At 38.1% G+C, this 12,099-nt stretch overlaps 1 protein-coding gene across 1 annotated transcript; it reads right to left on the reverse strand.

Annotated features, from left to right (window-relative positions):
* Nucleotides 1-10,761: 10,761 nt before the first annotated feature.
* Nucleotides 10,762-11,736, reverse strand: LOC110259752 (olfactory receptor 2T12-like). The gene has a single exon (XM_021085494.1). It carries the CDS (start codon nt 11,698-11,700, stop codon nt 10,762-10,764), a length of 939 nt encoding a protein of 312 aa, XP_020941153.1. The 5' UTR covers nt 11,701-11,736.
* Between the last annotated feature and the right edge of the window lie 363 nt (nt 11,737-12,099).

Raw genomic sequence — 12,099 nt, forward strand, 5'->3', positions numbered from 1 at the left:
TTGATCAAAGTATAACTGTGTTTAGGGGAACAAACAAGGTTTAAAATACAATAAAATGATTGAATTTCATTAGAGATTTTAAAACATTGTATTCAGGTTTAAGATAAATTCAGTATCTGGCTTTTGTTCTAAATCTCTTGATGTCACTTCCAAAATACCCCAGGAAACTGCAAAATGTCCTATCCCATACTCCTTGACTTTGTCTTCTTTAGGTCATACTTTTCTTTCTTCATGTGAGATATGGAAAACAGTCTGGACAACAATATTAAAGAACAAAAACAATAGCAGCAACAAAAGTTGCATAAAATGGGATTAAGATCAAGTAAGAAAGGCAAAATAAATTAAATTTCTAAATATAATTTCTGGATGAGTTATTTTAAATTATTGCTTTACATTTACTTTATCACTTTGTCTCTGGAGAGTTATTTGTAAATATTTGTAAATATGTACATATAAGTAAATACATATTTGTAACTATTTTCTTTGCAAAACCAATGGTCTCTTTAAATTTGCCAAATTTCTTGGCTGAAAGTAATTGTAGGTATATACTTACTTAGGATAAAATAAGGAATATACTGGTAAAATAAAATTCCTATTTTATGACAATGCAAGAAAAATTTTGAGCATAAAATTTTTCTCTGCCGTTTTGGATCTCCACCCATCCCTCCTGTGTGTATTATTGCATCTGTATTACATGTAAATCAGATCTCCTCAAAGAAATACCTGCTCAAATATAAAGAGCTCTTTTTTTCCTTCTTCTTCTTCTGATGTCAGCTATGTAACTCCTTAGAAGATAACATTCCTTTCCCAATCTTGTAAGGATTCAGGATGAGACACTATTTACCCTGTAAATGTAGATATTTTTGGTAAACTTTATATAGGATTCCAAAATATTACTACCCTTAAGGATGGTGGATGATTCAAAACAGATTGGAAGAGATGACCTGGGGAGATACTAAGCAGCATCTAATGGAGATTTCTTAGTTTAATACTTATGACCTTATTGTTATTACTAGCTATATTACTTGAATTCTACCTATTTTGCAAGATTATTGGCTATTGCATTACTAGATGTGTAACTGAGCCTCTGACAATAATAATGATGACTACGAACTTAAAACACCTGACCAAAGATAAAGTTGTATAAGATCAATGATTGTACTAGAAAATTTCAGATAAGGTAAGACACAGCAAGGGTGAATCATTTATTCCCTGGGTCATAACAAACTGGTAACATAGGCAGTCCAGAAGGTTTTGGCTAGTTAAGAGGTCATAGCCCAATAATAGTACATTGAATGACTTATCAAGGAAATCCTTCCCTGACCTGGGAAGGAGCATTCCTAGCACTGTGAGACAAACTGGTCATAAAATGCTTCCCAAAACTTTACCAAAGTAACACCAAAAGGGAGGGAATTCTAAACAAAAGAATGTTTCTCAATATCCATTTTTGTAAGAATCAAGTCTGTAACCACTGCTATTGCTGACCTACCATATACCCTCGAAGGATTTCTGGGTGAAGATGATGATGTGGAACTTCGTTCCCTGGGAAAACTCAGAGCTGGCCTTCAAAGAGCTAGGGGTTTTTTTTTGTTGTTGTTTTTTGTTTGTTTGTTTATTGGTTTCCAGGAGAAAATTTTGTGAATTCAGTTTCTTTCATCTTCCCGTACTGAGAAAAGAACTAAAACCGTTATCTAAGAGGTCTGTCTCTTGCAAAAGCAACAAATTCTAACATGATGTTTGGAAGATGTGGTATATATACACAATGGAATACTACTCAGCCATAAAAAAGGATGACATCATGCCATTTGCAGCAACATGGATGGAACTAGAGAATCTCATCCTGAGTGAAATGAGCCAGAAAGACAAAGACAAATACCATATGATATCACTTATAACTGGAATCTAATATCCAGCACAAATGAACATCTCCTCAGAAAAGAAAATCATGGACTTGGAGAAAAGACTTGTGGCTGCCTGATGGGAGAGGGAGGGAGTGGGAGGGATCGGGAGCTTGGGGTTATCAGACACAACTTAGAATAGATTTTCAAGGAGATCCTGCTGAGTAGCATTGAGAACTTTGTCTAGATACTCATGTTGCAACAGAACAAAGGGTGGGGAAAAAAAATGTAATGTATACATGTAAGGATAACTTGACCCCCTTGCTGTACAGTGGGAAAATAAAATAAAAATAAAATAAAATCAGCCAGTTTTCAAGAAAAAAAATCACATATATACTAACGTCCGACTTTACCTGATAGGATCAGTTCTCAGAGCTCTCTGAGAGGTTATAATCAATCCTCAGATTGGCTCAAATTAATTTTCCATTTCTCTCTTAGGTGGACTATTAATTATTAAATATTTTTTGTGCACAATATCATGAAGGGCTAAACCATAGATTTTGTTACATATTTTTTTTCCCGCTTTACATCATGGGGATCAAGTTACTCAAATTTATACATTTTTTTTCCCCACCTTTTGTCCTGTTGCCATATGAGTATCTAGACATAGTTCTCAGTGCTACTTAGCAGGATCTCCTTGAAAATCTATTCTAAGTTGTGTCTGATAACCCCAAGCTCCCGATCCCTCCCACTCCCTCCCTCTCCCATCAGGCAGCCACAAGTCTTTTCTCCAAGTCCATGATTTTCTTTTCTGAGGAGATGTTCATTTGTGCTGGATATTAGATTCCAGTTATAAGTGATATCATATGGTATTCATCTTTGTCTTTCTGGCTCATTTCACTCAGGATGAGATTCTCTAGTTCCATCCATGTTGCTGCAAATGACATTGTGTCATTCTTTTTTATGGCTGAGTAGTATTCCATTGTGTATCTATACCACCTCTTCCTAATCCAATCATCTGTTGATGGACATTTGGGTTGTTAGCATGTCCTGGCTATTGTGAATAGTGCTGCAATGAACATGCAGGTGCATGTGTCTCTTTTAAGGAAATTTTTGTTCAGATATATGCCCAAGAGTGGGATTGCAGGGTCATATGGAAGTTCTACATATAGATTTCTGAGTTATCTCCAAACTGTTCTCCATAGTGGCTGTACCAGTTTACATTCCCACCAGCAGTGCAGGAGGATCCCCTTTTCTCCACAGCCCCTCCAGCACTTGTTATTTGTGGACTTATTAATGATGGCCATTCTGACTGGTGTGAGGTGGTATCTCATGGTAGTTGTGATTTGCATTTCTCTTATAATCAGCAATGTTGAGCATTTTTTCATGTGTTTGCTGGCCATCTGTATATCTTCCTAGGAGAACAGTCTATTCAGGTCTTTTCCCCATTTCTCCATTGATTGACTGGCTTTTTTGCTGTAGAGTTGTATAAGTTGCTTAAATATTCTAGAAATTAAGTCCTTGTCGGTTGCATCATTTGCCACTATTTTCTCCCATTCTGTAAGTTGTCTTTTTATTTCCTTCTGGGTTTCCTTTGCTGTGCAAATGATTTTCAGTTTGATGAGGTCCCATGGGTTTATTTTTGCTCTAATTTCTATTGCTTTGGAAGACTGACCTGAGAAAATATTCATGATGTTGATGTCAGAGAGTGTTTTGCCTATGTTCTCTTCTAGGAGTTTGATGGTGTCTTGTCTTATATTTAAGTCTTTCAGCCATTTTGAGTTTATTTGTGTGCATGGTGTGAGGGTGTGTTCTAGTTTCATTGCTTTGCATGAAGATCTCCAGGTTTCCCAGCAATGCTTGCTGAATAGACTTTCTTTTTCCCATTTTATGTTCTTGCCTCCCTTGTCAAAGATTAATTGACCATAGGTGTCAGGGTTTATTTCCGGATTCTCTATTCTGTTCCATTGGTCTGTCTGTCTGTTTTGATACCAGTACCACACTGTTTTGATGACTGTGGCTTTGAAATATTTCTTGAAGTCTGGGAAAGTTATGCCCCCAGACTTCAGGATTGGTTTTTGTTTCTCAGGATTGCTTGGTTTTTGTTTCTCAGGATTTTTTGGTGATTCTGGGTCTTTTTCTGTTCCATAGAAATTTTTGGATACTTTTTTCTACTTCTGTAAAAAATGTCATGGGTAATTTGATAGGGATTGCATTGAATCTGTAGATTGCTTTGGGTAGTATGGCCATTTCTACAATGTTGATTTTTCCAGTCCATGAACATGGAATATCTTTTCATTTCCTTACATCTTCTTTGATTAAAGTTTTATAGTTCTTGGCATAGAGGTCCTTTACCTCCTTGGTCAGGTGTATTCTGAGGTATTTGATTTTGGGAGGTACAATTTTAAAAGGTATCGTATTTTTGTATTCCTTTTCTAATATTTCATTGCTGGTATACAGAAATGCAACTGACTTCTAAATGTTAATCTTCTATCCTGCTACTTTGCTGAATTTATTAATCAGTTCAAGTAGTTTTGGGGTTGAGTCCTTAGGGTTTTCTAGGTATAGAATCATGTCATCTGCATACAGTGACAGTGTTATCTCTTCTCTTCCTATTTGGATGCCTTTTATTTCTTTTGTTTGCCTAATTGCTATGGATAGGACTTCCAAAACTATGTTGAATAGCAGTGCTGAGAGTGGGCATCCTTGTCTTCTTCCTGATTTGAGTAAGAAGGCTTTCAGTTTTTCCCCATTGAGGATTATATTTGCTGTGGGTTTGTCATAAGTGGCTTTTATTATGTTCAGGAATGTTCCCTCTATGCCCACTTTGGCAAGGGTCTTGATCATGAATGGATGTTGGACTTTGTCAGATGCTTTTTCTGTGTCTATTGAGATGATCATATGATTTTTGGCTTTTCTTTTGTTAATGTGGTGTATGACGTTGATTGATTTGTGTATGTTGAACCATCCTTGTGAACCTGGGATGAACCCTACCTCGTCATGGTGTATAATTTTTTTGGTATGTTGTTGGATTCGGTTGGCTGAGATTTTGTTGAGAATTTTTGCATCTATATTCATCAAACATATTGGCCGATAGTTTTCTTTTTTGGTGTTATCTTTGTCTGGTTTTGGAATGAGGGAGATGTTGACATCATAGAATGTCTTTGGGAGTATTCCTTCTTCTTCAACCTTTTGAAAGAGTTTAAGGAGGATGGGCACCAGATCCTCTTTATATGTTTGATAGAATTCGTCTGTGAAGCCATCTTGTCCTGGACTTATTTGTAGGGAGTGTTTTTATGACTTCTTCAATTTCCTTTCTAGTGATTGGTCTGTTGAGTTGGTCTGTTTCTTCTTGATACAGTTTTGGGGGGCTATAAGATTTGAGAAAACTGTCCATTTCTTCAAGATTGTCAAATTTGTTGGCATAGAGTTGTTCATAGTATTCTCTTATGTTTTTTTGTATTTCTGCAGTATCCATTGGGATTTATCCTTTTGCATTTATACTTTTGGTTATTTGAGTTCTTTCTCTCCTCTTCTTAGTGAATCTAGCCAGGGGTTTGTCAATTTTGTTTATCTTTTCAAAGAACCAGCTCTTAGTTTTATTAATTTTCTCTATTGTTTTTTGAATCTCTATTTTATTGATTTCTCCTTTGATCTTTATAATTTCCTTCTTTCTGCTGACTTTAGGTCTGATTTCCTCTTTTTTGAGAAAGGCCTGTATTGCTATAAATTTCCCTCTGCGCACTGCTTTTGTAGCATCCCATAGATTTTGAGAGGTTGTGTCTTCATTATTGTTTGTCTCAAGGTATTTTTTAATTTCTTACTTGATTTCCTCATTGACCCATTGGTTTTGTAGTAGCATGTTGTTTAGTCTCCATGTAGTAGGTTTTTTCTCATTTCTTTTCCCATGGTTGATTTCTAGTTTCATGGCATTGTGGTCAGAGAAGATACTTAAAATAATTTTTATGCTCCTAAATTTGTTGAGGTTAGCATTGTGTCCCAATATGTGGTCGATTCTTGAGATTGTTCCACACGCACTTGAGAAGAATGTGTATTCTGATTTTTTTTTTTTTGGATGTAGTGTCCTGAAGATGTCAATGAAGTCTAACTTTTCTCTTGTTTCCTTTAGGATCTCTGTTGCTTTATTGGTTTTCTGCCTAGAGGATCTGTCTGTTGGTGTGAGTGGGGTATTAAAGTCTCCTACTATGATTGTATTCCCATCAATTTCTCCCTTTATGTCTGTTAATATTTGTTGTATGTTTGTTTATGTCTGTTAATATTTGTTGTATGTATCTGGGTGCTCCTGTATTTGGGGCATATATGTTGACGATAGTAACATCCTCTCCTTGGATGGATCCCTTAATCATTAAGTAGTGTCCTTCTTTGTCTTTCATTATGTCTTTTGTTTTAAAGTCTATTTTGTCTGATATGAGTATTGCGACTCCTGCTTTCCTGTCATGTCTATTGGCATGAAATATTTTTCCCCACCCTTTCACTTTCAATCTATATGTATCCTTTGTCCTAAGGTGAATTTCTTGTAGGCAGCATATTGAAGGTTTTTGCCTTTTTATCCACTCAGCCACTCTGTGTCTTTTGATTGGGGCATTCAGTCCATTGACATTTAAGATGATAATTGATAGATTATTATTTATTGCCATTTTAAACCTCGTGTTCCAGTTGATGCTATGGTTCTCCATTCTTCCTTTCTTTGTTTTTGGTTGGATGGTCTCCAGTTATTATCTGTTTGAGTGTTGTTTTTTTTTTTTTTTTTCCCATTTTTGCGAATTCAGTGTTTGGTTTTGGCTTGTGGTTGCCTTGTTTTTTAAGTATGTAACCCCTTCCTATAATTGTGTGTTTTAGCCTGATGGTCCTTTAGGTTCAAGCACTGCATTACTATACTAAAATTAAGAAGAGAAACAAACAAACAAACAAAAAAGGGTCTATTTATTTCCTTATTTCCCTTGCCCACATTTTATGATTTTGAGGACTCTTTTTTTTTCCTTTTTATTTTGTTTGAAACATGTTCATGATTAAATCTGTATGCTGGCTTATTTGAGTGACTTCGCTCTGATTGTGGTTTCCTCCAGCATAGTTCTTACTTTTTTTTTTCTTTTTCCTCCCTTTCTTTCCTTCTTTTTATTGGGGGGTTTAGAGAAGCCCTTTTAATATATCTTTTAGCCTGGGTTCTGTATTGATGTATTCTTTTAGCTTTTTTTTGTTGGAAAAATTTTTATTTCCCCTTCTATTTTAAATGATATTCTTGCTGGATAGAGTATTCTAGGTTGCTTTTTTTTTTCCTTTTAGCACTCAAATATATCTTGCCATTCCCTCCTGGCCTGTAGAGTTTCTATAGAGAAATCAGCTGATAATCTTATGGAGGTTCCCTTGTAGCTAACATTCTGCTTTTCTCTTGCTGCCTTTAGGATCCTCTCTTTATCACTAACTTTTGCCATTTTTATTATAATGTGTCTTTGTATGGGTCTATTTGGGTTCAACTTGTTTGGGGCCCTCTGTGCTTCCTGTATCATGAACTCAGTATCCTTTCGATTTGGGAAGTTTCCAGTGACAATTTCTTCAAATATATTTTCCATCCCCCTATCTTTTTCCACTCCTTCTGGAATTCCTATTATGCATAGATTGGCCTGCTTTATATTATCCCATAGATCTCTCATATTGCTTTCCTGTTTTTTTATTTGGTTTTCTGTCTGCTGACCTGATTAGGTGATTTCCATTATTCTATCTTCCATATCACTAATTCGTTCTTCTGCATTATTCATTCTGGTTTTTACTGCCCTAAGTTCAGTTTGTATCTCTGTAAATGAATGTTCTAGTTTTTCTTGGCTCCTCCTTATATTTTCTAGTTCCTTTCTGAGGGTGTCTGTATTACTGTTCATATCTTCTCTTAATTCCTTCTGTATTTTCACTATTTTTTCTTTTGAACTCCAGGTCTGTCAGGCTGCAGAGTTCTGTTTCATTGTTGACTGCTTTAGGTGAGTCTTCTGTTAGTTTTACTGGGAGTGGTTTCTCAGCTTCTTCATCTTGCTTGTTGTTTTCTTTTTCCTGGTGGAGATGTACTCTCAGTGGCCAGGCAATGTTTGCCTTGGCACTGCTGTGGAATGTTTCCTGAGGGCTGTGTTTTTGGTCAGTCTTCTTTGAGGCAGTGTGGCTTTTCTGGAGGGTGGGCAGGGCTGACAGGGTGTCTCTGAAGCAAAGGATGACTTCCTGAGGGCAGACAGGACTGGGAGTCCGCACCTCAGTGGAAGCAGATTTCACTCGGCTGGGCCAAGCTTGTTCTAACTTTTCTGGGCTGTGGGGGCTCTTGCAGGGGACTGGCGGTGCTTGGCAGCTGTTCCATGGGAGTGCAGCACCCCCCTGAGGGCTGGAGTAGCTAGCTGGGCCACTGAGAACCCATGAGGCTCTTCCCCAGGGTAGCCAGACTTGGAAGGACTGCTTGAGAATACAGGCAGGTTTTTCACAGCCTGGCCAAACTTATTCTAGCTTTTCTAGGTTGTAGGCCTTTTCCCGGGGGGTGGTGGTGTTTGGTGCTGCTCCGCGGGGGTGTAGCCCCTCCAGAGGGCAAGCAGGCCAGAGCAGGGAAAGCCCCTGCAGTGGTAGGCTTCTGGCCATTGTTGAGGCCAGCCCTCTGGGATGTCAGGCAGCCCCAATCTGGCGTGTGCATGAGGGGTAGGCAGAGGGGGAATGCACTGGGAAGCACAGCTTTCAAATAGCTGGTGGGCCAGTGAGCTTGCTGTGGCATGGGGAGTATTCTATGGGGGCCCACCCCTTCTTCTCTCCCCTCCCCAATACTGGCGCCTTGTCTCTCCTGCAGATCCAGCTCTTCTCCCAGGTTCCCTCTGATGTGGCTTTCCACTTCCCAGCCCTTAGCATATTGTTCCCTCCCCCCACGACATTCTGCTTTCTAGTCTCCCAGGCAGTCTTTGCCCCGTCAAACCTGACAGACCAGTTCCTAGACCTCCCAAGCAGTCTCCACACTGCCCACTCCAGCCCCTTTCAGGGGACTAACCTCTGGAGCTGAGGTCTCGGTGCCCAGCTCCCACCCAAGCATCTCAGTCTCTTGGTGACTGTGCCAGTAGTTCAGATGATCTGTTCAGTTCTCACTCTCCTTTTCAGAACTCTGACTTACTGATGCACTCTTCTCTGCATCTGGAGATTCCTCCAATTTGGTTGCTCTTTCCATTGAGTAGGTGACTTTCCAGGGTGTGGGATCCCTTTCTCCTCCACAGTTCCCTTTCAGGATCACCCGTCCAGTTCAGATTCACCTTCTGTCACTCTCCTCTTTTCTCTGTTTTACCCAGTTATGTCATGAGATTCTTGCTGTTATTGGAGTTTAGGATCTTCCTCCAGCAATTGATTGCTCTTCTGTGTGAGTCATTTAACCTGTAGATGTGTTTTTTGTTGTGTTTGTGGGAGAGGGCAAGCGTGTCCCCCTATTCTTCCACCATCTTGCATCCCTCCTTCTTATCTATTTTTTTATCTTCCTTCTTTAGGTGATGAGTACATACTAGAATAAAAATTCAGATGAACAATGACAACATTTCACCAGTGTAATTGAAATATTTAGTTACAATTCATAATTAAAACAAACAGGCTTACAATTTCAAGCCCAATGGAGGAGGTTGAAGAGATTCACTATGTACATACCCAGATCAATGAAAATAGTTAATCTTTAAGAAATGAATGGAAATGTAGATGTTAGAAAACATAAAATATTAACAAATAACATGATACAATTTTATTTAAAAATTCCAAATATTTCTGTGAACATCATATGTCTATCAATAAGCATCATGTCTAACAGTAAAGAGTCAAATTGTGTTTGCTTTAAAAGCATCTTAACTTTTTCTTTTTGCTTTTATTAAAGTCTGCATGAATAATTTACAAAGGAAGACTACATAAATAGGCATTAAACTAATGCAAAATTTGTATCATCAGTATGTACCAGGAAAATGCAAATTAAATCCAAATGAGTTACTACAGTAAATAGAACAGGTAAAATGAAAAGAAAAAAAAAAAGGTTTGTTTGTGGCCAATTTGGAGCAACTGCTACTCATACATTCTGCCGGTGGGAATTGAAAATCAGTTACCACAGATTACTAAAAAGATATTCATGTATCTGTTAAAAGAAGTAAAAACATGATCACAGACACAAAAATATCAGCTTTAGTTATAACAGTTACAGATTGAAAATATCCCCAGATGTCTATCAACAAATCAGTGCATAAATAAATGGTGATGCATACTGACAAGGAAGTTCTACTTAGCAGTGAGAAAAACAAACTACTGAAAAATGTAAAATTTTTAAAAATATATATTATGTTGAAAGAAGATATATAAAAAATCACCTACTGTATATTTTCAATGATTTGAAACCCTGGAATAAGTTAAACTATTGAAGAGAGATGTAGATCAGAAGAGTGGTTGCATCTAGGTTGAGGTATTTTACTGGAAACATGTATGAAGGGCATTTCTAGTCTGGCAAAAGTTTTGTCTCTTGTTAGTGTGTGTAAGTTACAAGTTCATGTACACTGCAATTGGTTGAAAGGCAGCCTTCACATTTGAGTATTCTAGGGTTTATAAATTTTAACTCAAACTTGAACATCAACAAACTTCAACATTATTTCACTACTTTGTTCATTCTTTGAACAACTATTTATTGTGAGGTATGGTACAGAAACATTTTTAACAAGAATTTGTGCATAACAAATTTTTACCGATCCACAGTTTGATTTATTGTTGGCTGCTTAATAAATAATCCCAAAGTATGGAGATCCATATGTATTCCAACATAAAATAGAAATAAGAGATAGAGATATAATGTGTACATAACTTCCTTCAAGGAAATCTTGCATAAATACTTTGTAACTCTGTATAGCTTTGAACTTTCAGGAAAACCAATGTAATCTTAATCATGATTTAAAGCAACACACTGATCAATACATTTTTTCAGAGCTCCCTTGACCTCACTGTTCCTCAGACTGTAGATGAGGGGGTTCAGCACTGGGGTGAAGATCGTATAGAATGCTGACACAATTTTATCATGGTTTGCTGATCTGTAGGATTTTGGTTTCATGTAGGTAAAAATGCCAGCTCCAAAAAAGAGTCCTACCACAGATAGATGAGAGGAGCAGGTAGCAAAAGCCTTCTTGCGGGCTTCATTAGAGCGCATCTGGAGAACTGTAGTAAGAATGAGACTATAGGAAATCAGGATGAGGGAGATGGGGACCAGGAGCATTAACACACAGCATATGTACATGACAGACTCAAAGAGAGACGTGTCAGCACAAGCCAAATGCACCAGAGAGGGAGCCTCACAAAAGAAATGATCGATCTCATGTGAACTGCAGTATGAAAAGGTCAGGGTAGCAGCAGCCTGCATGAGTCCATCAGCTGCACCCAGGAACCAAGAACCCAAAATCATTCTCAGGCATATTTGCCAGCTCATGAGGACTGGGTATCTTAGTGGGTGGCAAATAGCGACATAGCGGTCATAGGACATGGCTGCTAAGAGGAAGCACTCACCCCCTCCCAAAGTGAGGAAGAAAAAGATCTGCAACCCACAGCCAGCAGGGGAGATGGAATTTCTGCCAGTCAAGTAGTCAGCAGCCATTTTGGGCACAACTGTGGAAACCAGCATCATGTCCATGAGGGAGAGTTGGCTCAGTAGGAAGTACATGGGCCTGTGAAGCTGGGGGTCCAGGAGAATCAGGAGAAGCATGAGGGCATTGCCCACTAAGGAGGTGAAGGCAGTTGTCAGAACCATCACAAAGAGAAATAGATGTGGTCCTGTGTGGTTAAACAGTCCTAGGAGAATGAAATCTGAAGTGAGATTCCAGTTTTCCATAACTTCAAACAAGAGTGACACTGCAAATGGAGAAATTGATGAGGATTACACATATGTAACATACCAAAATTTATTAAAACCTCTTAAAATTGGACAAATTTGTTGACATGCATTAATCCAGGGAGGGATTTTTACTTTCCAAACAACAAGAGGACTTAACATTCTTTTCCCCCATCACATGAGACATGTGGAAATTCCCAGGCCATTGACCAAAATAGCACCATAGCAGCAACCCAAGCCATCAGTGACAATGCTGGATCCTTAACCTGCTGCACTATAAGGGAATTTCAAGAGGACTTATTTTCTTAAGCCTAGGAGCAGAAGTATTGAGGCTGCTGGTATAAACATAACTTACTTTGAAATTGCTAATGACTTTCATTTAAACCTGCCAAGCTATAC

This window comes from Sus scrofa, chromosome 2 (assembly GCF_054392235.1).
Source record: "Sus scrofa isolate SSC_HxYL_T2T_F1_AM1 chromosome 2, Sscrofa_HxYL_maternal_Yorkshire_Landrace_v2.0, whole genome shotgun sequence".
Lineage (NCBI taxonomy): Eukaryota > Metazoa > Chordata > Mammalia > Artiodactyla > Suidae > Sus > Sus scrofa.